The sequence below is a fragment of the Centroberyx affinis genome, unplaced genomic scaffold, assembly GCF_046629955.1.
Source record: "Centroberyx affinis isolate AG114_WGS23_722 - 3 ecotype Tasmania unplaced genomic scaffold, CSIRO-AGI_Caff_v1 ptg003695l_1, whole genome shotgun sequence".
Taxonomy (NCBI): domain Eukaryota; kingdom Metazoa; phylum Chordata; class Actinopteri; order Beryciformes; family Berycidae; genus Centroberyx; species Centroberyx affinis.
Window position 1 is genome coordinate 32752 of NW_027281588.1, and position 27937 is coordinate 60688.

General features: G+C 40.4%; 1 protein-coding gene across 2 annotated transcripts; it reads right to left on the reverse strand.

The window, feature by feature from the left end:
• Positions 1–3658: 3658 nt before the first annotated feature.
• Positions 3659–26876, reverse strand: LOC139661997 (hexokinase-1-like). 2 transcript variants are annotated; one of them, XM_071540598.1, is made up of 16 exons: positions 26779–26876; positions 24773–24892; positions 23609–23704; positions 23061–23160; positions 22108–22291; positions 20904–21059; positions 19660–19893; positions 18582–18886; positions 15964–16112; positions 15613–15732; positions 14403–14498; positions 12099–12198; positions 10898–11081; positions 9833–9988; positions 8071–8304; positions 3659–4886 (listed from the first exon to the last, which is right to left on the reverse strand). In XM_071540598.1, exons 1-16 carry the CDS (start codon positions 26833–26835, stop codon positions 4745–4747), a joined length of 2433 nt encoding a protein of 810 aa, XP_071396699.1. In that variant the 5' UTR covers positions 26836–26876; the 3' UTR covers positions 3659–4744. The 2 variants fall into 2 exon arrangements, with proteins under 2 accessions (XP_071396699.1, XP_071396700.1); XM_071540599.1 differs by having other exon boundaries at positions 26767–26850.
• Between the last annotated feature and the right edge of the window lie 1061 nt (positions 26877–27937).

Genomic DNA, 27937 nt, shown 5'->3' on the forward strand with positions numbered 1-27937 from the left:
GGCCGATCGGCGGTGAGATGCATCATTGTCCCCAGGTTTTGTCAAAATCCAAACAGCGGTGTCTGAGATATTGTGCTTGACAAATGGCAAACAAATGATTTAGCCCTCCGCCTCCCCTTGTCTTGGGCTGATCAGTGTAATTTTGAAAATGTGAGAACACAGTGGTGAGATGCATCATTCCCCCAGGTTTCATCAAAATCCAAACAGTGACAGAGGGACCGGGGCGATCCATATAGTCCCTCCCCTAATTTCATCGTGGGCCACAGTTATATGTTAAAGGATAAGTTTGGTGATTTTTCGACTTACTGTAAAACTTCACTTAACAGCCCGGGCTTTTATTTGCTTCAAACACTGAACTCAACCGGCCTGTATTTGGGACAGGTGTCTATATGGGACAGGCCTTTAATTCCTTTCGCACAAAACTCTTGCTCAGCAAAGATGGGAAATACTAATCAAATTGTTTATTGAAACCAGTATGAATATTATGTATAAAAATTAGGCTATCGAATAACATATCAATTACGAATCATTCATTTGATCTCGCTCCGAGAGACAGCGCATCTAGGCCGACCTCATGCACTGAGAGAGAGAGAGATAGGGAGAGAGAGAGAGAGAGTGAGAGAGAGAGAGAGAGAGAGCCCCGTATCAAAATACCGGTAGCCTACCTACCTACTGTGCCGCCATGGTGATCAGCAAATGTGACTGATGTTTGAGTGCAAATAAAAAAAAAAAAACTGCTTCACAGCGTCAATGGCAACCGGCTTCTAATTGAGACCGGACTTTATTCGTCAAAACCTGTAGCCACACCCGGCCAGTAAATGGGACTCTGCTTTTAATTGAAGTTTTACGGTATATGTAATTTATTTCTTACATACCTGTAATACTTGGACCCACAGACAATATTGGCTCCAGAGTCAGTTGTTGATGAGTCCAAACTGGGTTTGTAAAATATCTCCAAAAAAGTCGTTTGTGGCTCCACAGGGGAAGAGACGGAAAAGTTAAAAAAATACAATTAGCTCTGATTTCATGACACAGTTCTGCCATTATGCACAGTTTCTCTAATCAGGAAATACACAGAACTATTTTTTTCTGCTGCCGCAGCACAGACCGCTGTGGGGCGGAAGGCGGTTCCTGGTGGAGTGATCTATAGTTCTGGACGGTCGGGTCAGATTGTAACCAGTAGAGTTCGGTAGAAGACGATCTACTGGGCCGAGGAGAGAAATACGTCGGTCGCTCTCCGGATCGTTTTGACAGACTGGCTTTTTTGGAGATATTTTGATGAAAAGTCCAAAATCACTGAACTTATCCTTTAAAGCTGCACTCCGAAATGTTGTACATTTGTTTGATTTTGATATGAAAATAGGAGAAAATGAATGAAAATGAAAATGTTTTTGTCAGTTATTGTTAAATAGTTGTACATTACAATAAGGAAATTTGGCAAAGTCACTTTTCATTTAATTGTGACTTTAATCTTGTAAAAGGCTTCACAGTTTGACCAGCAGGTGTCACTATTCACTCTTGGGAATATATTAAGGAATTAATAAATATTAAATTAAATATTAAGAATAATTTATAGTTTATCAAAAGGTTGTAAAGAGTATCAACAGGTTGAATATATCCCCACATCTCCTAAATGACCCAAACATTTTCCCAACAAGGTTTTTTTTTGGACATTTTTCCTTGTTATGCACTGGGTGGAGCCGGTTAGGCTGTAGAACAGGAAGGCTGTTAGGTCTCGCTATAATCTGTTTTTGTGTGTCTTGTGTTCTGGTGTTTGTTCTATATCATTCTGTTCTATGGTTGATTGTTGACAGTGGTGGAAAGTAACTAAGTACATTTACTCAAGTACTGAACTTAAGTACAATTTTGAGGTACTTGTACTTTACTTGAGTATTTCCATTTTATGCTACTTTGTACTTATACTCCACTACATTTTAGAGGGAAATATTGTACTTTTTATTCCATTACATTTATTTCACAGCTATAGTTACTAGTTACTTTTCAGATCAATATTTTATATTTAAAACATTTGATCATCTTTATAAAATAACTATAAAATAGCATTGTTATAGATTAGACTACCCAAAAGTATAGCTAAATTGTTAAGATTAGCTTCACGTTGACAACTTTAAAATGCTGCTTACATGTACATGTATGTCAATAAATCAGTATTAATATTCCAATAATTTATGAAAAATATAACTCTCTAAATGGGGACAGTTTGCATAATGAGTACGTTTACTTTGATACTGTAAGTACATTTTGCTGCCAATACTTATGTACTTTTACTTAAGTAAGATTTTGAATGCAGGACTTTTACTTGTAATGGAGTATCTTTACATTGTTGTATTGCTACTTTTACTGAAGTAAAAGATCTCAGTACTTCTTGCACCACTGGTTGTTGATCAGTTAGAGTTAGGCTCATTCTCTGTAAAGTCCTTTGAGTCATGCTGTGATAAAGAGCTGCAGAAATAAACAAACTTGAACTTGAACTTGAACTTGAACTTGAACTCGAATATTTTAAAGTTGGAAGAGTCTCCAGCTGAGTGTGTGGAGATAGTTAGAGTCCATATTTGGAGTGGAGGGAATTTCAGTGCACCAATTTCAGTAATTAATGTGAAGTCAGAGCCATCCTGTTGATTTTCTCCTAGAGAGAAGAATGGGAAGAAACCTCAGAGGTCGTATCTGAGTCTCGGCTTCACCAACATGTTTCTGGGTGCCGGGAGCACAGAGAGGAGGTCAGTAACACACACACACACACACACACACACACACACACACACACAGACATACAAAAAACACATGAACACAGTCTTACGGAGCTCGGCATTGGCTGTCCTGTAGAAAAAAAAAAGATTTTGCGCTCGAGTTACATAAAATGTGTGCAAATCAGAGGTGTGACCAAGTCAACTTTGCTCGAGTCAGTCTCAAGTCTTAGACACAAGTCTCAAGTCAAGTCCCAAGTCTAACTGTAGATTACCAAGTCAAGTCGGAGTCCAGTATCAATTTAATATCTTAAAGAAAACTAAATATCTAGGACTTTTCAATGCAATATGGTTTTAGTAGGATAAAAACTTGGTAAGAGCATCAAGAGTTTGATTTCTATAATCAGTTTCAACTTCAATAAATTCAATCATTCCATACAAATTCAGAAAACAGAATTTAAATTCAGTCGTCTGCTGGAACAAATCTCATCACTTTCAATCTAAGTCATTTACACAAACACAAGATCTCAAGTCAAGACTTTAGAAACCTTTTCAAGTCATCAGAGTACAAGTCAGAGTCAAGTCCCAAGTCACCAGAACCCAAGTCAAGTCTCATGCAATTAAAACTGTGACTCGAGTCTGATGTGACTCGAATCCCCACCTCTGGTGTGAATAGATCTAAAACATGCTCACATAACTTATGTGAGACTATAAGGTGTGTCTAGCCTGGGGCAAAAGAAAGATGCAACACAATTAAAAGGTAATCAGTCTCTTCTCTTGTATCAGACAAGTTTCCCACATTTCATATATTGAAGCTGTTTGCCTGTTATTAAATTCCCCTTCTGGTCTGCAGGTTCAGGCTCGCCTCTCCTCATCTTCGGCAGTTCAAGAAAGAGACCACAGGATTTACTGCACAACAAAATATAATTTAATGAATTCACTTTTCACTGTTTTGATCACAAATCTATATTGATGTAAAAAAAAAAAAAAAAAAAAAAAGAAAAGGATCCAGTACTCTCCTTTGTCTCAATGTAAGGCATGCAGTCTCCATACAGCTTTGGACATTGAAAAGCTACAGGTCGTTACAGTAGGACACACTGACACTCAGCCACAAATACACACGAAAGCGCTCTTTAGTGTCCACTCGTTTCTCGTGGCCCAATAAACATTTATTCCTTTGTACGTACAATGTGTAGAGGTGGGATTCAACACAACACCTAAAAGTATAAGTAGATCACAAACAGCAACAAGATAGGCTAACACTTCCGCTGGGGCCGTTCCACCCGCTCAGGAGGAAATGGTGTGATGCTGCTGGGTTACTTCGTGATGTGAGTTACACTGACATGTACACGAAAAAAGGGGGTTAGTAGCCTAGCACATGGTGTGAGCGTGTGGTACGTAAAATGAGGATGTTTTTTAACAGCCGTGACTCTGGCATTCAACCCGATGCGTGAGCCCTTTTGGAACTGGTTTCCTAAACCAGCGGAGCCCGGAGAAGTCGAGTCCCATAGCGTTCAGCGAGGGGGGTTCCTTACATTTAAATGCTGCTCTCACTAACTCTGATATAAAAAGTACAGAGAATTTTTTTGTGTCTGTGGTGCAAAAAATCCTAAATGACCTCTGGGATTCAAAGTGGCCTTAGCTATATAAATACAATTATATATTCGCCTCCATATAAAAATAAAATTAGCAATACACAAATATTGCACACCTAAGGAGTTTAGATTTATCAGATTATTGACAACAAGCTATTGAGGAAAATGTACAAACATTGAAATAATAAACCCTCCGGTGCAGTATAAATAAATATTCAAATATTCAGTTAATTCCCTATGCATGTAGCGTGTCTCTCTGGCTGTCGGGGGGGCCAGGTGGGGCGGAGGTGGAGTCACGGCTGCCAAGGGGAGATGGAGGTGGAGGTGTGTGGGGTGGGGGGGGGGTGGGGGTGGGGGGGGTGGCAGTGCGGTGGGTGAAGGTTCGAGGTGGAGCAGCAGGTCGTCTTGGAGGCCTGAAGGGGGGGGGGGGGGGGGCGGAGCTCCTCAGTGCTGCGCCTCCCTCTGGCGGCAGCCCACAGCGGTGATCAGGGCGGCCCCCTTGCCGCTGCCGTCCTCCGACAGCAGGAAGTTGACGTCACATTTGGGGGCGAGGTCCTTCACCGTCTGGTGGAAGATCCTGGAGAAGCTGTGGGAGGAGGGCGACAGGAAACCGAGGTCAGCAGACGCTTCTCTACTGAGCTCCACGGAGACAACGCTTGGAAGGGAGAGAGAGACGTTTGCCAGCACAAACATCTGATGTAACTCTTCCCTTGTGCAGTAAAACGAGGATGAGCAGCTATGCAGAAAAGAGGCTCGGATGTTAAAGCGACGGACGAGCGATCAACCGTCTGCAGCAGCTGATTTCACTGATTAGTAAAACTTCAACCAGAGAGGGGGAACTCATCAGTGAAATCACCTGATGGCACCAGATCTAATGCTGCCAAGCGCTGAAAGCCCTTCCCACCTAACCCCTAACCCTAGAGAACCGCAACCAGTGGTGGAAGAAGTACTCTGATCCTTTACTTCAGTAAAAGTACCAATACAGCAATGTAAAAATACTCCATTACAAGTAAAAGTCCTGCATGAAAAATCCTACTTAAGTAAAAGTACATAAGTATTAGCAGCAAAATGTAGTTAAAGTATTAAAGTAAAAGTAGTGGTTTGGTCCCTCTGACTGATATTTTATTATATATGACATCATTAGATTATTAATACTGAAGCATCAGTGTGTAAGCAGCATGTTACTGTTGTAGCTGCTGGAGGTGGAGCTAGTTTGAACTACTTTATATACAGTTAGCTAGTTTAGTCCAGTGGTTCCCAAACTAGGGGTCGGGCCCCTCCAAAGGGTCACCAGATAAATCTGAGGGGTCGTGAGATGATTAATAGGAGAGGAAAGAAGAAAAAGCAAAGTTCTGATACACAAATCTGTTTTCAGTTTTTGGACTTTTTCTCTAATCTTTGATTTTTGCTGAAATATTGGATCATTTGAACATTTATTGAAATGAAACCATGTGAGGTTTAGAGGGAAAAATCACTATTTGATGGAGCTGTTAACAACTCATAGACATCTGAAATGTGACCCGACTACACACTGCTTTTTGTAAGACGTCAAAAGCCAAAAAGGTTGGAAACCACTGGTTTCATCTTTAACAATGTGTTGTATTCTAAAAGCTTGTTATATTATCCATTGTGTCAAATCTCCATCTGAAAAGTAACTAAAGCTGTCAAATAAATGTAGTGGAGTAGAAAGTACAATATTTCCCTCTGAAATGTAGTGGAGTGGAAGTATCTCAAAATTGTACTTAATTGCAGTACTTGAGTAAATGCACTTAGTTACTTTCCACCACTGGTGAACTACAACAACCATAATTCATTGCACCTATGCTGCGGCTCATCTGTCTCCTCCTGTCTGCTGTCTCTGCCGACACAAACTGAACGGAGAGACAGTCTGAAACAAAGCCTCCATAATCAGATGGAAGTATAGCAGTCAGCTAATGTTGCAACGCCATTATCTTATACTGGATTGAGAGACTTAAGTGCCTGGAAAAAAACGGGGGTTACAGGACTCGGGTTACTGGGCCGCTGAATTAAACTGACAACAGCTACACAGTTATTGCCTCTGTAAAGCCGTGGGGATCAGTGGCTCTTATGAAGCGCCTCCTTTAGGGTTCTCTTCAGATTTTAATGTCCCCACAGTAACAGGCAGATCCCCCCCCCTCCCCTTCTTACACAGCAAAAAGTCTCCATCTTAAGTCATTTTAGTCTGTCAGGGTTCCTACGCAGGTCTGGAAAGTCTGGAAAAGTATTAAAAATTAATTTGATCATTTCCAGGTCTTGAATAGTTTGGGAATTTGAAAAAATGTCTGGAAAAAGTATGGAAAATGTTGCGGTTCAGGTCCGATACACACATCATTCTATCTTTTATGTTGTTGTAGAGCCACTTTGAGTCCACAGTTTGTGTTGATGTGAAGAATAATGTTCAGATAGAGGGACGCTCTTATTACCCAGCCGCTGTCAGCATGCATTATATCAAATACCCACCAAAATCAAATCCGGTCAAGAACATAGGGTCTGGGAAAAATATGGAATTTTAAAATGGAAACCGTGTAGGAACCCTGCCAATCATCTCACATATTCTGATATTTGTCTCTGTGAAGAACAATCTTCATCTATACAGTGATATGACCTAGTTAGCAGGGGCAAGATGTCTATCTGCGTAAATCATATTGAACACCAGACAAAATCTTCAAAACAAATCAACATCTGGAAAAAGTATGGAATTTTTTAATTGAAAATGTGTAGGAACCCTGGTCTATCATTGAGCCGTAAAACTGTAATTTTCTAAAAAAAAATAAGTGAAAGAATCTACCAGTGGGTTGAGATAATTTCACTTGTTTCCAATTTTAGTAGAAAGTGTCGTTTTTCTGTCGTTTTTCTGTCTCGATGCTTTTAATGTTTTTTTAATGTGCTATATAAATAAACTTGCCTTGCCTTGCCTTCTTGATAGCAGTGCAGTAATCTGCCTTATTCTGACTTGTTTAAACATGCTGACACTCTACATAGTAGTTAAATGTTTAGGTTTACCTCTGTTCATCTTGTCGTCCTTGTTTTTAGCTGTATATTTATTCTGTGTAAGTACATTGAGAGCAACGAAAAACCGGAGTCAAATTCCTTGTATGTGTACATACTTGGCCAATAAAGCTGATTCTGATTCTGATTTCTAGGAAATTCCTGAAACAAGTGAAACTGTATTGGAAAGAAGTGGAGTTATCTCTCCTCACAGGCAGAATTTTTGGTAACACTTTATAATAACCATCATTAATAAATGGTAAATTGATAGTTAATTAAACTTTAGTTTATAGTTATTTTACTGTTAACAAACGAAATGAAATGATCATTAATAATGTTTACTAATTATTGGTAATGCTATAATTTATGTTATTTTATCATTAGTTTGTGTAATATAAAATCATTGATCAAATGATATATTGTATCATAGCTGATAAGAGACGGTAAAAAGGGTAAAAAGCTATGATACAATATATAATTTATAAACAAATGATTTTATATTACACAAACGAATGATAAAATAACATAAATTATAGCATTACTAATAATTAGTAAACATTATTAATGATCATTTCATTGTTTGCTAACAGTTAATAAACTTTAGTTAACAGTTATTTTACTATCAATTTACCATTTATTAATGATGGTTATTATAAAGTGTTACCGAATTTTTCTCTTGTTTTAGGAAAAATAAAGTTTGAAGGCTGAATATGAGACTAAATGACATCTTTTTTTGCAGCGTGTCCCGTCCCGTCCCTTACTGTGGGTGGAGCTTGTAGAGCGTGCCGTCGACCCCCACGGTGATGTCCAGGCGGTCCAGCCCTCGGTTCTCACGGATCTTGTCGACCACGGCCGCCATCCCGGCTCCGCAGATCTGAGCGGCGCGGTGGGACACGGTGCCGCACACCTGCTTCACGATGATACTGTCGTCACAGGTGCTGTCCAGACCCAGCTGCTGCAGGATCGCCCTGACCTGCAGCAGGGCCAGACGATCGCTGTGGAGTGGGGGGGGAGGGGGGGGAGAGGGGGTCAAAGGTCAGCCAACAGCAGGAGAGTCACTGGATACCATACAGCTGTTCCAAGAGGCTAAGGTGGGCTTAAAGGTTGTATAAACTGAGTCGACTCGTTGCGTTCCCCTCCTCCTCCTTTTTTTTCTAGGTGTGTTTTCCCACTAGATTCTACTTTGATAGGAATAGTGTAGTTTGGAATATTTATGAGCATAATGTTTTTATGCAATTTAGGTTCTTTTGTTTAAGGAAAAATCCACCCTTGGATACTCTGACACTGAATTATTGCTGTAATTTACTGTTTTTGGTGAACCCACTTTCCCCTCAACCTGCCTCGCCCTTTTCTACTTCAGTTAGTGATTTCCTGCTGTTTCCCTTCATGACCAAAACCCAGCCTGTCTCTCTGCTGCATTGCATTCTGGTCTCTCTCCTGCTCCTGTGGGTGGAGAAATTGGTCTCTCTCGCCTCTTCTACGGTGGATTTCTCCCTGTATGATTGTTGAACGTCTCTTGGTTGCAAAATGGCGGCTCTAGAAAGAAGAAGCCCTCGCTCTTTGATTCTGAGGGACTGACACCAAAAACCTGACGTTTACCGCTGAGGTTTTACATCCTGAAACATTTTCTCATATCAAACTCCACTGGAGCTGCTGGAAACATCTGGAGGTGACGTCGCTTTGTCCACATTTGACCGGTTTTCCAAAGGAAGAAGAAAAATACACCAAACAGCAAAATGGGCCCAAAAAGTTAAAGCTGTTTTTTAACTGTTAAAATGTTTTAGGATGGATTTTTCCTTAAATATGATAGAATAGATGGTAACAAACACATATTGCTTGCCTATAGACAAACAGCTAGTGTTTTTCATGTGGCAATAAATTACTGATTCAACAGTGATGAGTCAACAGTAATAAGAGTAGACATAAGGAGGAGACACTGACAAAAGGCTGTGTCAAAGGGAACTCTTTTGGATACACACACTAGGCTCCTTATATCCTACGGGTTTAAATGTCGATGTGTCATAATGTTATAATGTGGAGTTTTGTGAGATTTCATTGGTTTATCTGATAACCTAGGGCTTTAGGAACTTTACCTTTACCCCTTAAATATATATGTTAAGTATTTTTTCTTTTCTATTTTCTGGTTGTTTGTCATTTTTTTGCACACTGTGCTTCTTGAGTGTTCGCACTTGTGATTATGTGGATTATACATCCTCTTGTGTTCCATCTAGTTAATGTACGGTATGTATTTTCTTGTGTGCATCTAGACAGGACTACACACTAAGAATCTGCTGAACTACACTTCCCATCTGAGCAAGAGCAATACAGCACAGGTGTTATCTGTACATCTGATTGCCTTGATGATCATATATGGACCTAGGTCATTGTGAAGGCTGCTTTGCCCTGATGAAGGTCTTGTGACCGAAAGCTTGGCACTTGATTTATTAAAGAAACTTGCATGGATCTAAGTGTGCAGAACCTTCTTCCTTAAAACAGTAATAAGAGTGAAAACGAAGCCCTCACCTCTCTATCTGGGACAGGAACTTGGTCTCGAAGATGCCCCTGGTCTTCAGCGTCTCGGAGATTTGTCCCCGGAACAGGAAACCGCGCTTGGTCAGGTCGATCAAAATGTTCCTGACGATCTCTCCCAGGTACATGCCGCTGCACATCTTCTCATATCTGACATGGAGGAGGAGGAGAAGAGTCTCACTTAGCACAAAGGTCACTAAGCACTCATTAAAAAACACATCACCATTTCCACAGTAACTAATGGAATGTTTACTATAAAACATTGTGATTAAATCAGAATCAGAAACATCTGTAAATACACTTTATGGTTTGTGTTTGCCTACTTAGTTGCCAGCACAATACAGTGAGTGTCAGAAAGTTTAGACAGTGAGGAGCAGAGTTGGGAACCACTGCACTAGGGTTAGATCAATATATCGGTTTGCCAATGTAGCAGGTTGATATTGGCTTTGTATTAAACATTGGATATCAGTCAGTCAGTGTCATCCATCTCTGATATGATGGAGGTTCCTCCCTGACCACAGATACAGAAAAACAGGCTGGAAAACCTGTGCATTTTATTTGTTTATTCAATTGTTCAAAATATTTTTGGAAGTTAATTCTTCATTTAAAGGCAGTAATGTATCCCAGAGTTTCACTTCTGACACTAAAATAATTTCATCAGTCTGGTTTCAGTGGAGAGTTTTAGTGTCCTGTGATGCTCTAAATGCTTTTTCAGAGGCTTTTGCATCCTGATGAGAAGAAAACTCTGAATCCTTGTAATTTTTTGGCATGAAAATTGGCCCAAAATGTCGGCTATTGACAGCTTCAAATTAAAAATATCCATATTGGTGTCGGCCTTCAAAACCCCATATCTGCTATTTGAGTGGGCTCTGATTTCAATAGTATGAATGAACTGAATTTAAGTATTTAACTGTCAGTTTTGGATGGTGGACAGTGAGGACAGTGGCTGATGTGATGACATCAGTAGGACAAACACTTGATATATGTTTTCTTAAGTGTAGAATCTGCATACGGACAACATGTAGCGGTTGAAGTTCCTTTAAAATTGGTAAACTTCACCTTTGTTTCCCCTCGTTGAGCGAGTTCTCGTCCACGGCCCGGTCGTACTGGGTCCTGATGTCGTCCAGGCAGCCGTTGTCTCCGAACGCCCCCCACTCCATGTTGACGCACATGCGGCCCTGGTTCCCGTCCACGGTCTCGATGTTCTTCATCTCCTCCATGTAGCAGGCGTTGCTGCCCGTCCCTGAGAGGAAGAACACGGCGACCCACGAATTTTAGAATGTCTTGAACTATAACAGGCACTACAGCAGTGATTCTCAACCTTTTTCATATCAAGGACCCCTAATTTTGTACAAATTAAGGCCACGGACCCCCATTTGTTGAGATTTTATCTCTCCGACCCAAATCTGAGAATATTTGTATTGCTAGATATGATATTGTCCAGAATTCCATGACTATCTGTATTGTAGGTAGAGAGATAACAGAGAAACTATGATCAAAACAGTCATTCTTCTACATTCTCTAATTGTGTTCACTTCTTGTAAATTAAATGATGGTGAAGTTTAACAATTCATCAATTTGCTGGGGACCCCCTGGAACCCCCCTCAAGGACCACTGGTGGTCCCCGGACCCCACGTTGAAAACCACTGCATTACAGTATTAGCACCAGCATAAGCATTGGCTATTCTTCCTGGGGTCCACCACACATACAGTCATACACACTTATACACACTATAACCACATAAACACAACAAACACAACAGCTCATCTTATTGAATTAACAAGTACATATGGAAGAGAAACAGTATTGTCATCCAGACCTCAAGCCCAAACACAAAAATTATAAATCAATCACAATTCCTCAAGAATAATAGCAAACTTATAAATCCTTGTCTGAACGACCTTCTTAAATTATATATTTATCCATCCTGTGCTTTCACACATGTAATTCCAAGAAAATAGTGTATTAAAATACATTTCTCATTTTCTGCCAAGGGGATTTCTACTTTCACCCAGGTATACATTTTTATTTCCTACACCATTTTTTCTTTTTCCTAGTTTACTCACACACAATTCAATTATGGTTCCTGAAGTATTTGGAGATACTGTTTTAGCAACATTTATGTATGCATGTATTAGCATTATGGCTGGTATTTTCAGGATTTCAGGTTTTTGAACATGCAACTCCCATTCATTTCTTTTTTTATTTAAAGGTAATTTTTTTTTATTAGACAGTCAAAGGAGTGCAGAGGCAACTCACCTGCGATCAGCCCCACCTCACAGGTGGGCTCCTCATACGCACAGGTCATCATCGTCCCCACTGTGTCGTTCACTATGGCAACCACATCCAGCTCAAACTCCTATACACACAAACGACACAACACAAATTAGTCATATTGTAGAGTATAATTATATTACATATTTGTTGCAGTAAAACAAACACGTACGCTTGCTGTCACATAGATAAATCTCACCCTTCACCCTCGAAGAATCATGCAATGCACAGAGGAGATTAGCAAGTTTTTGTTAGAAGTTTATCATATTATATTTTAATCATTAGAGCTGGTAAAGCTAGGTAGTTCTTTGTTAAAATGTCTCTGCAGAACTTTCTTTTTTACCAAAAATAATCATATCATATCAAAATCAGCAATACTGGCAATATTGTTAATATTTCACATTACTGCATACATTTTAAAATGTATGCATGGTTGTATGTAAGTGTATGGTTGTATTTTGTAAATGCGTATGTATGAGTATGAATGTATGGGAGCATATGTGTATATAAATATGTATAGTTTTACATTTTTATGATGTACAATCTATTCTATTTTTATTAATGTAAATTCTGCTTCTATTCAGTTGTTAACTGTGAGCATGAATACTAATAAACTCAAACTCAAACTCAAATTTACTTATCCAGCTGTCCACTCAACATTTCAGTACTGTTTAGTCCAAATGTTTAATTCTGACTACACTTGTTACTGAATGGCTGTTTTGATTGAGGGATAATATCCGACCTGGCAACTTTTCAAATGGCACACCAAGCACAATGCAGGTCACTCACACCCTGACAGACTGGACGGCAGACAGTTCAATAAACAGACCGACTCAGATCGCCACACAACTCAAAAGCAATGCCCAACACACAAAAAATACCATAGTCATTAAAATCCTCGGCTGAAATGGAGAGTCCAGAGTTCACACGACAGTCACACTCCTCCACAAGAGTCTGAAAGTAAGTTTTCCAGTTTTTTTCTGACATGCCATTACAACCATAACCACACGCCTCTGCAGCCCGGCACCGCTTTACCTGAAGGTTAATAATTCACATTCGCTTAATACTTACTGGATCCTCCATCTAAAAGGGCGAAATCAATAAAAGAAACTCAAAACTGATGACTTGTGAATAATGGGAACTCATAGAATACAAAAATGACACGGTGTGATAAGAGTGATAAGAACAGATAATGTGCATATTTATGATGATGAGTGACACGGTCAGTGCTGGGTGCTGTCCAACCACAGGCTTACAGAGTGGGGGGGCGGGGCTAAAATGTCTTCATGTTAAAATCGCAAAATTGCAGTTCAGTCTAAAATCGTGCTCAGGGTATCATTTTGATTTTTTTGGTTCTACATTCTTCAAATTTTTATCCTTGTCCTTGTTTTTCCTTTGGATACTTTATCAAAATAAAAACAGTAATTCTACAAATTAGGGCGATACTTCCTTATGTTTTAAGGGAAATTTTTCATTTTCTCTACCAGTGGCAGTCATTTTCTTACTGTAGTAGCACACCGCTGCTGAATGAACACAGAAGCGACACTAGTGTTTTTAACAGTGGTGCAAAGTAACTAAGTACATTTACTCAAGTACTGTACTTAAGTACAATTTTGAGGTACTTGTACTTTACTTGAGTATTTCCATTTTATGCTACTTTGTACTTATACTCCACTACATTTTAGAGGGAAATATTGTACTTTTTACTCCATTACATTTATTTCACAGCTGTAGTTACTAGTTACTTTTCAGATCAATATTTTATATTTAAAACATTTGATCATCTTTATAAAATAACTATAAAGTAGCATTGTTATAGATTAGACTACCCAAAAGTATAGCTAAATTGTTAAGATTAGCTTCACGTTGACAACTTTAAAATGCTGCTTACATGTACATGTATGTCAATAAATCAGTATTAATATTCCAATAATTTATGAAAAATATAACTCTCTAAATGGGGACAGTTTGCATAATGAGTACGTTTACTTTGATACTCTAAGTCCATTTTGCTGCCAATACTTATGTACTTTTACTTAAGTAAGATTTTGAATGCAGGACTTTTACTTGTAATGGAGTATCTTTACATTGTTGTATTGCTACTTTTACTGAAGTAAAAGATCTCAGTACTTCTTCCACCACTGGTTTTTAAGAGACATTGTCATATGTAGTGTTTGGAGCGTTATGTGTTGGCAGTGATGGATAAACTCTAGCTGCAGATACAGTGTTGTCTACAGCTCTATGACACAGCTACTGTTACGGTTCGATGTATTTCCTGTCTCCAGTTACCTCTTTCCTCTTGATTCCTTCCCGCAGAAGCTCCACCACATCCTCCCCCTCACAGTCAGTGGCTTTGAAGCCTTTGGTCCAGTTTACCAGGATTCCCTGCAGAGCACATGACACTGTGTTCGGATCACAGAAAACATTTGACAGTCCCCTAAAGGTCAGAGAAGCAACCGTTCTGACTGGAAGGTCACTGTTTGAGTCCCTGAACACAAAGGGAAAATCTGGGAATGGAAATTGAATGAGTAACGCTCTGTTTAGTCCCAGATACCCAGTGTCCAACAGTAGAAGACTGTGGTTATACTGGGAAGCTCCCAGTGTGAACCTGGGGAACTGTGTGACTGTGAAGCAGGGTGGGGCTGGAAAAGGTCAGGGCACTCAACAAGCCCTCCTTGATTAAATAAAGATTAAAAACTGAGCTGTGTATTTTGTCTTTAGACGGTGAGATGTTAGTCATGATGCTTAGAACAGTGGTTCTCAACATGAGGTGCGGGGACCACCAGGGGTCCTTGAGGGGGTTCCAGGGGGTCCCCAACAAATGGACTATTTTTCACTATTATTCCATTTACAAGAAGTCAACACAATTAGAGAATGTAGAAGAATGATGTTTCGATCATAGTTTCTCTGTTATCTCTCTACCTACAATATATATAGTCATGGGATTCTGGACAAAATCATATCTGACAATACAAATATTCTCAGATTTGGGTCCGAGAGACAAAATCTCATCAAATGGGGGTCCGTGGCTCTAATGTGGACTAAATTAGGGTCCTGTATATGAAAAAGGTTGAGAATCACTGGCTTAGAAGGTCAGTCCCATCTGCTCAGTGACCAACAGCACAGACTGCTAATACTGTGGTAGCACTGACTAGTTCCCATGTGAGTGAATGCGTTTACCCGCTCTCCATGGCCACTGCTGCAAACAGGAATGTGTTGTTTTAGGCTACCAGGGTCTATTAGTATTTGGAGGTAAAAGTAGAATATGTTTTAGCCTGTTTGAAGGACCAGATTGGGGGATTTACCCCATTAGGACAGTGCAGATTATGTTAGGTCATTTGAGAATCTCAGAAAAGTCCCCTAAATTGACTTTCAGTGGCCTTCTTGTTACTTCCCGCCCGCACTAGCAGGTAGGGATCCAGGTCTGGGTCTTAGTGTCCCTGGCTAAATAAAGATTAAGAATTGGTGCTGTTTTTGAGGTAACTGATGGAGAACGTACTGCGTCCAGGCTGGTCTGATGGCAGGGGAAGGAGAAGGTGAATCCCAGAGGCAGACGGGCGCTCTTCATTCCCATGTAGTCCAGGAAGTCGGAGATGCAGTGCACAATGTGGTCGAAGAGCTGGGAATCACAGAGACAGAGACTTGACTTCAGTGGTTTTGAACATGGGGAGATAATTGTTAGGTGTGTACTTTATATGGTGAGACAAAAACATTTTTATTGGAAATTTGGATTCATTTGGAGGGTTTAAAGTCCCCATGAAATGAACTCACCCACTGAGGAGGGAAAAACAAAAACAAAACTGAGAATCCACATTGCTGTTAAACTAAGGTTCACTGGTTTGGTTTTTACCTCTTCTCCTGTGCCCTGCATGACTTCTATGGGGATGGCGTAGATTTTGTTGTGCATCTCCACTGTTCGCCTCTTCCCGCTGCGGATCTTGACCAGAAGCACGCGGAAGTTTGTCCCTCCGAGGTCCAGAGCGAGGAAATCCCCGTTCTCTGTGTCGGGAGAAAAGGGCCTCGTTAGCCGAAGAACCGACAAAAACTTTGAAGAGTTTGATTGTAGAAGAAATAATGCTCCTCGATGCTCAATGCATGCTATTTAAAGTATGTTTACATTGTCTAAAATGCTGGAAGGTATGGATTCAAGATGACTAATAATAACTACAATAATAAGTAGTTTTACTTCCATGCAAAAAATCATTTTGTCAGACTAGGTGCCAAGTTTTCAAATGGTGCGTATCCCATTTTGGCATTGAACTCTTCATTTAGTCACATTTATGTTTGAACTGCTCGAGCACCAAGACCTAAATATGTTGTCAACATTAGGGCGGGATAGCTGTGGACAGTTTAACATAAAATTACCTCTGCATGTTGATGCCTGAGGATTATTTAGCAACAATGTGGAGGAACCTGATCCACTTGCACTCGCCACCTTTGATCTTATAATGCAACTGTGCTTCTGGACGGCCGCCAGGTAGACAAACTCTGCCTCATGTGTGGAAATTGAGATGCAAACTGTGGGAACCTATTAATTATACCGAACCTCACCTGAAGGTACCAGCTGAATTATTGTGTCACAGCAACTCTAACTTACAGTACTGTCTTCCTTCCACTACCATTCCTGTGGTGTTTTTTTTTTTAATGGAAATTAGCATAATACATAATTTATTGAAGTTTACACCAAATAAAAACAAATGTACCATTTTTTCCAAGTCCCCCAGGAAATTAACTCCCATTAGTTTTACCTCTTGGAAAACACAGTATCTTTGCATGGTGACCTCATGCTGCATTAGTAGGCGTAATTATAAATTTCTAACCAATAAAACCATCAGATTTTTGAACAGTCCCGCCCCTCCACCCCTCCCGTCAAATAATATTGCTTTTTGGGCAATGGCATTCATGGGGTCTTTAAAGGTATAATATGTAACATTTCCGCATTAAAATATCTAAAAATGACTAGAGCTATGTTATATATTTTTTTTTAGTTTTGTACTTACATTATCCCAAATGTTTCCAACAATGTTCAAACCCAGAGAAATCCGTAATTGTATTAAAGGTAACGGTGCGTTTCATTTGGTCTCCTGTCATGGCGTCATATCCCCTTTACCGCCTAACTTCCTGTCATGGCGTCATATCCCCTTTACCCCCTAACTTCCTGTCATGGCGTCATATCCCCTTTACCCCCTAACTTCCTGTCATGGCGTCATATCCCCTTTACCCCCTAACTTCCTGTCATGGCGTCATATCCCCTTTACCCCCTAACTTCCTGTCATGGCGTCATATCCCCTTTACCCCCTAACTTCCTGTCATGGCGTCATATCCCCTTTACCCCCTAACTTCCTGTCATGGCGTCATATCCCCTTTACCCTTAACTTCCTGTCATGGCATCATATCCCCTTTACCCCCTAACTTCCTGTCATGGCGTCATATCCCCTTTACCCCCTAACTTCCTGTCATGGCGTCATATCCCCTTTACCCCCTAACTTCCTGTCATGGCGTCATATCCCCTTTACCCCCTAACTTCCTGTCATGGCGTCATATCCCCTTTACCCCCTAACTTCCTGTCATGGCGTCATATCCCCTTTACCCCTTAACTTCCTGTCATGGCATCATATCCCCTTTACCCCCTAACTTCCGGGGAAACACGGGAAACACCAGATGATCCATCAGAGAGTGAGGAAGGAAGTCGGCCATCTAGCTAGCTAGCTGCTCTAGCCGCTCTGTTGTTTTTTTCATTCTATTGTTTTTATCGCTCACTTGTGACGGATCACTTATTATTCATTCCCGTTCTGTTGCTGAAGCTGTCCCCTTAAAAAAACTCCCATGATCCCACGCTGCTTCACGACATCATCAAACTACATCTTTTGTTATTGTTTTGATTGAGAGACCCCTAGCAGCAGAAATTACATACTGTGCATTTAAATAAGATTAAAATCAATGGAAAATACATCAACATTAGAGCTGCAACTATTAATCGATTAGTTGTCAACTATTAAATTAATCGCCAACTATTTTGATATTCGATTAATCGGTTTGAGCAATTTTTTTTAAGAAAAATAAGTCAAAATTCTCTGATTCCAGCTTCTTAAATGTGAATATTTTCTGGTTTCTTTCCTCCTCTATGACAGTAAACTGAATATCTTTGGGTTGTGGACAAAACAAGACATTTGAGGACGTCATCTTGGGCTTTGGGAAACACTGATCCACATTTTTCACCATTTTCTGACATTTTATAGACCAAACAACTAATCGATTAATCGAGAAAATAATCGACAGATTAATCGACAATGAAAATGATCGTTAGTTGCAGCCCTAGTCAACATATACATATAAGAGATAAAAACAAATAGAAAGACAGCAGTGATCAACATCAAGAGGACTCAAACATGAAAATCAGATCTTTTCATCACTCCTCCCTCCCCTCCATCTGTTGTCCCCCCCCCCCCCCTTCCCCCCTCCTGTCACCTGTTCCATCTGGCGTGCTCCGGACGAAGGTGGGCAACATTTTGACCGTGGCGTCCTTGTGGCTGTCCTTCGCCAGGCCTCTTTCGATCTCCGTCCGCATCCTCTTCTTCACCTCCAGCAGCTGGCCCTTGCTCAGCCGGAACTCCGCCAGCGTCTGCTCGATCTGGCGCGCCTGGTCGGCCAGCCGGTACGCCACGGCCGTCACCATGGCGGCGCCTTTAGCGCTCCCGCTCTCCGACAGCAGGAAGCGGACGTCGGAGTCCGGCACCAGGCGGCGCACGGTCTTGTGGAGACGGCGGGCGTATCTGTTCAGAGGAGAGTCCAGAAGATGTCCTTATTGAGAAAGGCTTAATCTCTACAGTGTGAAAACTCATAGTGCAATTTAGAGAAATCAACTCATCTTTATCCATTAACACAATGTATATAGATGTGTTTGTCAATTTCAACTTAAAAGTGCTAGTTATGAGCTTCATGACTTAAAATCATGAGTTAAAATTATGAGTTGAAAGAACACCTTATAAAGCGTTCACTAAACTCAACACTGTTAGTTTATTAGCAGACTTCCCAGGATGCATTGCATTCGGTTAAACTCTCCAGAAACTCTTCCTTCTTCTGGTTTGAATGAAGTTACAGGATAGAGACTTGTTATGTTATGTATGTATGTTTGGTGAATCATAGGTCAATTTCTCCTTTTCATAACTCTATCATATCTCTTTCATATTTCTCCTTACATATCAAGGACCCATAATTTAGTCCACATTTGGGCCCCGGACCCCCGTTTGATGAGAGTTTGTCTCTCAAACCCAAATCTGAGAATATTGTTATTGTCAGACATGATTTTGTCCAGAATTCAGTATTGTAGGTAGAGAGATAACAGAGAAACTATGATCAAAACAGTCATTCTTCTACATTCTCTAATTGGGTTAACTTCTTGTAAATTAAATAATGCCCACAAGGACCCCTGGTGGTCCCCGGACACGACGTTGAGAACCACTGAACTAGGATGTTGAAGTCCTCTTTCCACCCCTACTTGCTCGCTTCTTCCTTCAGTGAATGTCTTATCTGGTGAAACACTCACTGCGGATGCATCTTGTAGAGCGACCCGTCGATGCCCACGGTGGTGCGAAGGCGAGCGACTCCCTTGTTCTCCTTCAGGCGGGCGAGGATCCCGCCCAGCGTGGCGGCGATCAGGTTTGCCGAGCGGAAGGAAACGATGGTGCAGACGTGCTGCACGGCGAGGCAGTCCTCGTCCGAAGGCTCCACGCCGAGCCTCGTCAGGATCTCCATGCACTTCTTCAGACCCTCCTTGCTCCTGAAACGGGAAGTGCTTTCTCAGTATATTACAGAAGGTATTCCCGCTGTTGCAGAAAGGCAGTGTACCTACTATCTTGGTGTTTTTTTCTTGAGTTTAAAGTTTACATGGTCATTTATATGTTAAAATATTTGTATTATTTTAACAGGGTTATAAACAGAAGTTCTAAACAAAACAAAACAAAAAACAATAGAAATTTAAAAGTGGAACGGTCATTTTTATGTTGAGTGAGTTTCATGACCCTTGAACTCTTGAAACCCCATTCTATAATTTCAAAAATTAATGAAGCTGAAAACGGGTATTCAGTATATACAGTATATATATAATCCTATGCGTACTTTATGCAAACTTATGGTTTTGTGAGACAACAGCATCATACAGTGCATAGAACTTTATGCACATTTTTCTCTTGTGTATTATACAGTACCAGTAAGTTTTCCCCACTCAAGTCAAGTCCAGTTTATTTCTGCAGCCCTTTATCACGGTTCATGGTTCAAAGGACTTAACAGAGAATAAGCCTAACTAGATCTAACTGATCAACAATCAACCATAGAACAGAATGATATAGAACAAACATCAGGGAGAGCACAAGACACACAAAAGCAGATTTTAGCGAGATAACAGCCTACCTAATCTACATATCCTAACCCAGTGGTTCTCAAACTTTTTCACGTCAAGGACCCCTAAACTGACACAAATTAGACTACGGACCCCCATTTGATAAGATTTTGTCCAAGGGTCCCCCATCTGATAAGATTTTTGCTTTTAGATGTTTTATTACAGAAAGTGTATGAAAACCATGACCAAAATAGTCATACATTCTGTCATTGTGTTACATATGGATGGAATTATAGTGAAAATAAATTATTCCCCTTTTTGCTGGGGACCCCTTGGAACCCCCTCAAGGACCCTTGGGGGTCCCCGGACCCCACTTTGAGAACCACTGTCCTAACCTACCGACTCCACCAGCCTTAGACCCTCAGAGCATACGAGGAAAATCTCCCACTCACTTTTCGATGGCTGAAACATGCTTTGTTTCGATCTTTCCCTTGGTCAGCAGCTCGGGGGTGATCCGCCCCTCGAACAGCAGGCCTTCTTTGGCCATCTTGACCAGGATGAGCCGCACCAGCTCTCCCATGTACATCCCACTGGCCATCTTCTCAAACCTGACCGCACACAAACACAGCAGCATCGTCAGGTGATGCTGTACGGATCATGAAGGCATCAGTCATGTCATCCTCTCTTAAGTGACCCACAAGTAGAATATAATACACACAATAAAATGTCGATGTCTAGGAAGAATGTTGAAATTTCAAGAGTGCTGATCTAAAATGCTGTGTGTCCATTTGGGAAAAAAAGCATTACCTGTAGTTCATTCAATATCTCTAAAATATTGAGTATCTAATCTGTAAATGTGTAATAATTTTTATCAACAAAGCACTTGCTTTACCTAATGTTCTTTAAACGTACTGCAATTTTTTTTTTTTGCGGTATCAATTATTCTGCAAGAGTAGATGACACTTTTCTCAAATGGTGACTATTTGTTCATGATTAGATTAAACCAGCTGAAGCTTCTGTGTAGCCCCTTGTTACTTTAAGGTAAGATGAGATAAAATAAGATAAAGATAAGATTGCACTTTATTGATCCTCGGGGGGAAATTCAGGTGCCACAGCAGCAATTGGCGGAACAATGCCAAGGATGTAGAGTTCAGGAAACATAATAAAAAAAGAGGTAATAAAATAAAAAAAATACAGGAAAGGTAATGTACATGAATATAAAACTATAAAACTATATTTCCTTTTTTTATTATTTGTGTTTGTGGTTGTGTTATTTTAGTTTTCTCAGTCTTTGTAAGCTGTTTTGGTGTTTAGCAATATGTCAATTGCCACTTTTTTTATAATGTCTTTTTATAGAGGGAATATATACCTTTTTACTTTTTATAAATGCTTTGATGACACAGTTGTATGTTCTTGCAAAACCCAATAAACAAAGTTTAAAAAAAAACAAACTATATTTCCAATTATTTCCCATAGTTTAAGCAGCCTTGTGAATCCCTGAACCCATCGGGGGGTTTAGGGAAATCTTGGTGTTGAAAATGGGCAGTCAGCAGATCCGAGGAATCTCCCATGTGATTGTGAAGCAGGGCCATGCTCGCTTAGTAAAACCCTTCTGTGGATAAATAAAGGTTAGGTTTAAAAAAAAAAAACTCTCACAGCTGCCTTCCCGGGTTGATGGAGCCCCTGTCGATCTCGCGGTCGAACTCTGTGCGGAGGTCCTCCAGCGAGCCGTCGTCCCCGAAGGCGCCCCACTCCGTGTTCACGCACATCCGGCCCTCGTCTCCCTCCACCAGGTCGATGTGGCGCAGCTCCTCCATGTAGGAGGCGTTGGTTCCCGTTCCTGTGGGGGTTCAGAGACACGTGACACCTGAGACTGCTGCTCCTGGGTGGCTGAGGTCAGACTCCAGTCACAGTTTTAGTTACCTGAGACTTGACTTGATGCGTGAAGAGAAAACTTGAGACTTGACTTGGGTTCTGTTGACTTGGGACTCGACTCTGACTTGTACTCTGATGACTTGAAAAGGTTTCTAAAGTCTTGACTTGAGATCTTGTGTTTGTGTAAATGACTCAGATTGAAAGTGATGAGATTTGTTCCAGCAGACGACTGAATTTAAATTCTGTTTTCTGAATTTGTATGGAATGATTGGATTTATTGAAGTTGAAACTGATTATAGAAATCAAACTCATGATGCTCTTACCAAGTTTTTATCCTATTAAAACCATATTGCATTGAAAAGTCCTCGATATTTAGTTTTCTTTAAGATATTAAATTGATACTGGACTCTTGATTTGTTCTGACTTGACTTGCTGTTCTACATTTAGACTTGAGACTTGACTTGAGACTTGTGCCTCAAGATTTGAAACTGACTTGGGACTCGAGCAGAGTTGACTTGGTCACACCTCTACATGGTAGTAATAATGGCAGGGTTAGGGGGTAATATTCCCAGACATGATTCTGAATGATCATCTTAAAACAATCTGTCCTTGAATTTTTTATTTTCTAACTTCTTCCTTGATGAGGTACAGGAGCACAATGCAATTTATCTTATTAAATCACTATGTATAATTTATTTTTTACTATTATTTCCCCTTCCAATCTTTGTTTTTACCTATGATGATTCCCACTTCACAGCGCTGGTCGTCAAATCCGCAGGTCATCATGGTGCCGACTGTGTCGTTCACCACAGCCATGATGTCCGCCTCGTAGTCCTGAAAACACAAGATGATTTTTAACTCTAAAAAGGCCCAAAATTTGATTACTAGCCACCAAGAAAAAGCTGGCACATTGTGACTTTGGCTGGTAAGTTTCTCTACTCTACCAGCTATTTTGATAAGTAGCCAATCATTGTGCAAAGGTCATTTTCTATTCTTAAAAACACATTTGATTCAAGATAATTTATTTCCTTGTCAACAAGTTTGATTTGCCAAGTTTTCTACTCCTAAGACGGTAGACTATACACAACATAAATAATACATAAAATACATAGAATACATGAAAAATAATAAAAAAAAGGAAAAATGAAGATGGATACCGCACCATGTCACCATACACTGGCGCCATCTTTTGACTAGTAAAATAGTGAATGTAGCTGCTGGACATGTATGTATCACATATATGTTAGTAAACTAGTTAAAAAAAAACAAAAAAAACCCTCACCCCTCGTTTCTTGATTGCCTTGTTCAGAAGCTTCACCACATCCATCCCTTCCACTCCACTGGCCTTAAACTTCTTTGTCCATGTCACTAAGACGGCCTGGAAAACAAACTCTTTTATAAGGCCAAACTCTGAGTTACAGTCACACAGACTTGGCAGCTCGGAGATTTCTGTCCATTGATATTCCAGCCACAGCTTCAGTCTCCAGACAACACGTTTCTAACACTAACACTTACACCAAAACACATTTTAGGTACAATTCCATCATATTTAACTTTTAGGCAAAAGTAAAACATTTCCCAAGATTTTTTTTTCTTTTGTTTTATGAGTTTTGAGTTCCCAAAATCAAGGAAAATGCATCAAGGCAAAATTGGTCTGTGATGTTCCCATGATTATATTAAGCTTTTAAATTATGAAAAAATGTAGACATTTAATACAAGGATGTACGGAAGCCGAGAACGGCCGTGCTTGCAATTATTTTTTTAATGCCGTTATCTCGAGATCACAAGTTAATTATCTTGTGATCTCGAGATAACAAAGCTCGTTTTCTCGAGATAACGGGTTAATTTATCTCGTTATCTCGAGAAAACAAGACACAATGCAATTTCTGCCTGTGTTAGACCTTGATTGAAGTACAGTCTGATGCGTTGATCAATAATGGATACTCCTTGATCAGACATTTTCCCCTTAAATCAGTTGCTACAGTTGTCAAGACAACATCTATGCATGCTGGCATGTCACTCCTGATCTCTGATAAACATTATAAGTAATAAGAGGAAACAACATTTTGTTTTCTCGTGATAACGGGTTGATTATCTCATTATCTCGAGATAACAAAGCTCGTTTTCTCGAGATCACGAGATTAAATTAACTTGTGATCTCGAGATAATTAAAAAAAATAATTGCAAGCACGGCCGTTCTCGGCTTCCGTAAGGATGAGAAAATGACTGAATGAAATTAAATTTTCTCTCGACCGTCTCAGGTAATGCGGTTTGATGATGTCACAGAATTTCATTATCCTTGATCTCGGGAACCCATCACTCAAAACTCAGAAAAAACTTAAAGAAAGTATTACGAAGTATCTACTTTTGCAGAATACGACCCTGAAAGTTGATTTTGGCACAGTTATACATACACATGATGTAATATAGTTTTTAAAGTGCGTACCTCATTCAGTTTGGACTGGGCGCAGGGGAAGGAGAAGGTGAATCCTACAGGAAGCTTTTTGTCCTTGATGCTTTGCTTCTCCATGAAGTCGCCCAGACAGTCTGCGACATGGTCGAAGAGCTGTGGGCAGAAAACAGACTTTACACTGTGGAAGGGAAGAGGAACACACCAAAACTCTTCACCATCATCACATTAACATACATTTGTAAAGTGTTACTAGAAGTTTAGCAGATAGTTTTGTCATTAACTGATAAAAACATTGTAGTTCTTAGATAATCCTTCACAACTACACTACTTTATTTTTACTATTTTCCACATTTTAGAGTAACAGTAAAGACATCGAAACTATGAAATAACACAAATGGAATCATGCAGCGACCAAAAAAAGTGTTAAACAAATCAAAACTATCTTATATTTTCGATTCTTTAAAGTAGCCGCCCTTTGCCTTGATGGAAAGGCAAAAGGCTTTGGAAAGAAATTCATACATAGGATCAACTTCACTATTTATATTTGTCTAAGAAACACATTTCAAGCATTTTCAAGCAGAAGCCTTTAGATCAAAATGGCTTTAAGAGAATGAAAAACACTGAACATTCAGTCAGGTGGGTCCAGACTTTTGACTGGTAGTGGATTACTACATAAAAATATCAAATATTTGCATTTAATAAGGAAATAGAAGTTCTCAGTTCTCCCAAGGTGCTTACAAAACAGTGAACTGAACAAACAGAAGAATTCGGCTACATTTGGTAAACAATCCATACAGGAACTTGTATTGTGAATGTCACCCAGATGAAGGCTGTTGGCTGAAGTGCATTGGATTCATAATGTTTACGTTTAACCAAATCACAATAAACCTTGTCATCGGGAATCCTGCTCGTAGATCACGTTACTTTTCTGTCCAGCTGTCCCCTCTACTTTTCATTAATCAGCATCTGTCTCTGGTCATTTCTTTTGTGTGCCGCGCTCTAAACCAATCACACCGTCTCAGACAGTCTGATGTTTTGGTTATCGTGTTACGGTGCGCCTGCCGGCTGTTCTGCTGGGGTTCAGAGGGGGTCAGCGTGCGGCCCGAGGCCTGACGTCACTCTCATTAGTCTCAGTGTTGTTCAGGAGCCGATTTTACAACCGATCGATCCTTAAAAACCACCGGGCTTTGTATTGAGGGCAGACAAAAACAGGAAGTACTTTGCAATGGAAAAAACAATCGAGTATCTTATTCCAAATATTACTTTTCCGAGTGTTCACGGTTCGGAATTACAACATCAGGGGCCAGTTGCATAAAGATAGACCTAGTCTTAGACTTTAATGTGACCTTAAGTCTAACTTGCTATAGATACTTATATTTACCTGTTCCTACTACTTCTTGATTGTTGTAGATCTCTAACAGCTTGTTTCTGTCTCTATAGACCCTCTCTCTTCTTCAGGTCTTTCCAAAAACCAGAGATTTGCCATCTTTTCTTAAACAGCTTCAGTATTTAAACTTCCCACTCTGACAGGCAGGCCCGACTCGTTGCCATAACAACAAAGTTCTTAACTCAAGATTAGCCGGGGGGAAGGTGGCTATCTTTCCTACCTCAAAATAAGTCAGTCGTAATATTTAAGTAACAGACAGTCTTAATTAGCCGAGTCCAACCTGAGAATCTAAGACCTGTCTAAGGCTTGGACTAGTCTTAAACTAGCTTTATGCAACTGGCCCCAGGACAATTCAGATAGGGTCTGGTATGTTTTTACAGTTTTTACGCACCCAAGAAGGCTAAAATAGACCAAAAAGAAAGTATTTTCAAATATGACCCAGGTCTCATAAGGACATAAGGAGGTACCACTGCAGTTTAATTATATTTTGTATGGGTTATTTTTTGGCATATCTGCTTTATCGGACAGTTTACAGTGGAGAGAGACATGAAAGATTGGAGAGAGAAAGGGGGATGACATGCTAGTCAGTCCTGAAGCCGAATTGGAACCCAACAGGACGTCACACGTATAGATGTCACACTGAAGTTTTTACCCGTGTCCCGCTCCCGTGGATGATGTCATCAGGCGTCTCGTAGACCTGGCTCTCCATTTGGACCGGCTGCTTCTTGTCCTGCGTCACCTTGACACGCAGGATCCGGAAGTTGGACCCCCCCAGGTCCAGAGCGATGAAGTCTCCCTTTTCTGTCAGAGAGAGAGAGAATACAGAGAAACATCAGTGGAATGTAAAGTGGGAATCTGCAAGATCTTCATCCCTCAGCCTCACTGTGGTGTTTCTGCACTGCTCTTCCCACAGATCACCTGTCAATCAAACAGTGTGGGGGCGGAGCTTGGGTTTTCTGTTGATGCAGTTTGAGTTTCTCTTTTCTCTGTTTGTTCAGCCATGGTGGCTATCACTGCTCATGCTAACTACCCAGTTCTTCTTCTTCTGTTTATTCCAAACAAACCGGAAACGTAAAACGCATCACTTCCTGTGTGGCAGAGGATTTTTCCCAGGAAAGAGCTACCAGACACCAGCTGTTTAGAACAGACAGTGGAGAAGATTTATGAACTGGATATAGGTTGGATCACTGTTGAGTTAGAGAGCAGCAATATGGACATTTATTTTTATAGAAATGTCACAGATTATTACTTTAAATGTGAAGGTTTTTGTCATTTTTTTTTATTTCTTTGAGGGTTACCATTAGCTAACACTCATTTTCAAGCTCGACATGCCATCATTAGAATGCAGATCTTCTATCTTTAGACCCCAGATCTACGGCTGTCCTGAAGTAAAAGACACAAAACAACAAACCGACGGCTAAAGTTAGAAACTATTTTCCCCCGAGAGAGACGAGCGCACGCACGCCGTAACCCGCAGGAACCGAAGGGGATGAGAAGGCAGATAAAAAAGACATAAAAACAACAACAAAAACAACATGACCTAATTTCAAGCTGCATCCCGGTCTCTCTTACAGCAGCTCGTATTCCACAAAACCCTTTTCTGTGAGCGGAGCGGCCCGCCTGCCAGATGCTGAGCGGGAGCGTGGGTCCAGGCAGGAGGCCAAGCTGCAGGTCCATGCTCCGGAGATAGAAGCTGTTTCGTAACGTCAGATCCTTTCATTCCAAAACACTCTGTGTCCATTTTGGAAACTTGTTACCTGGGGGCCGGTTGCATAAAGCTAGTTTAAGACCAGCGGTGGAAGAAGTACTCA

Excerpts from the sequence above, each read along its gene's own strand:
- LOC139661997 (XM_071540599.1), bottom strand. The coding sequence starts at position 26,835 with ATGGAGAGCCAGGTCTACGAGACGCCTGATGACATCATCCACGGGAGC. Across the intron at positions 24,893-26,766 it reads GGACACGGGTAAAAACTTCA|CTCTTCGACCATGTCGCAGA; the intron begins GTGTGACATCTA and ends TTCTGCCCACAG. Across the intron at positions 23,705-24,772 it reads CCCAGTCCAAACTGAATGAG|GCCGTCTTAGTGACATGGAC; the intron begins GTACGCACTTTA and ends TTTGTTTTCCAG.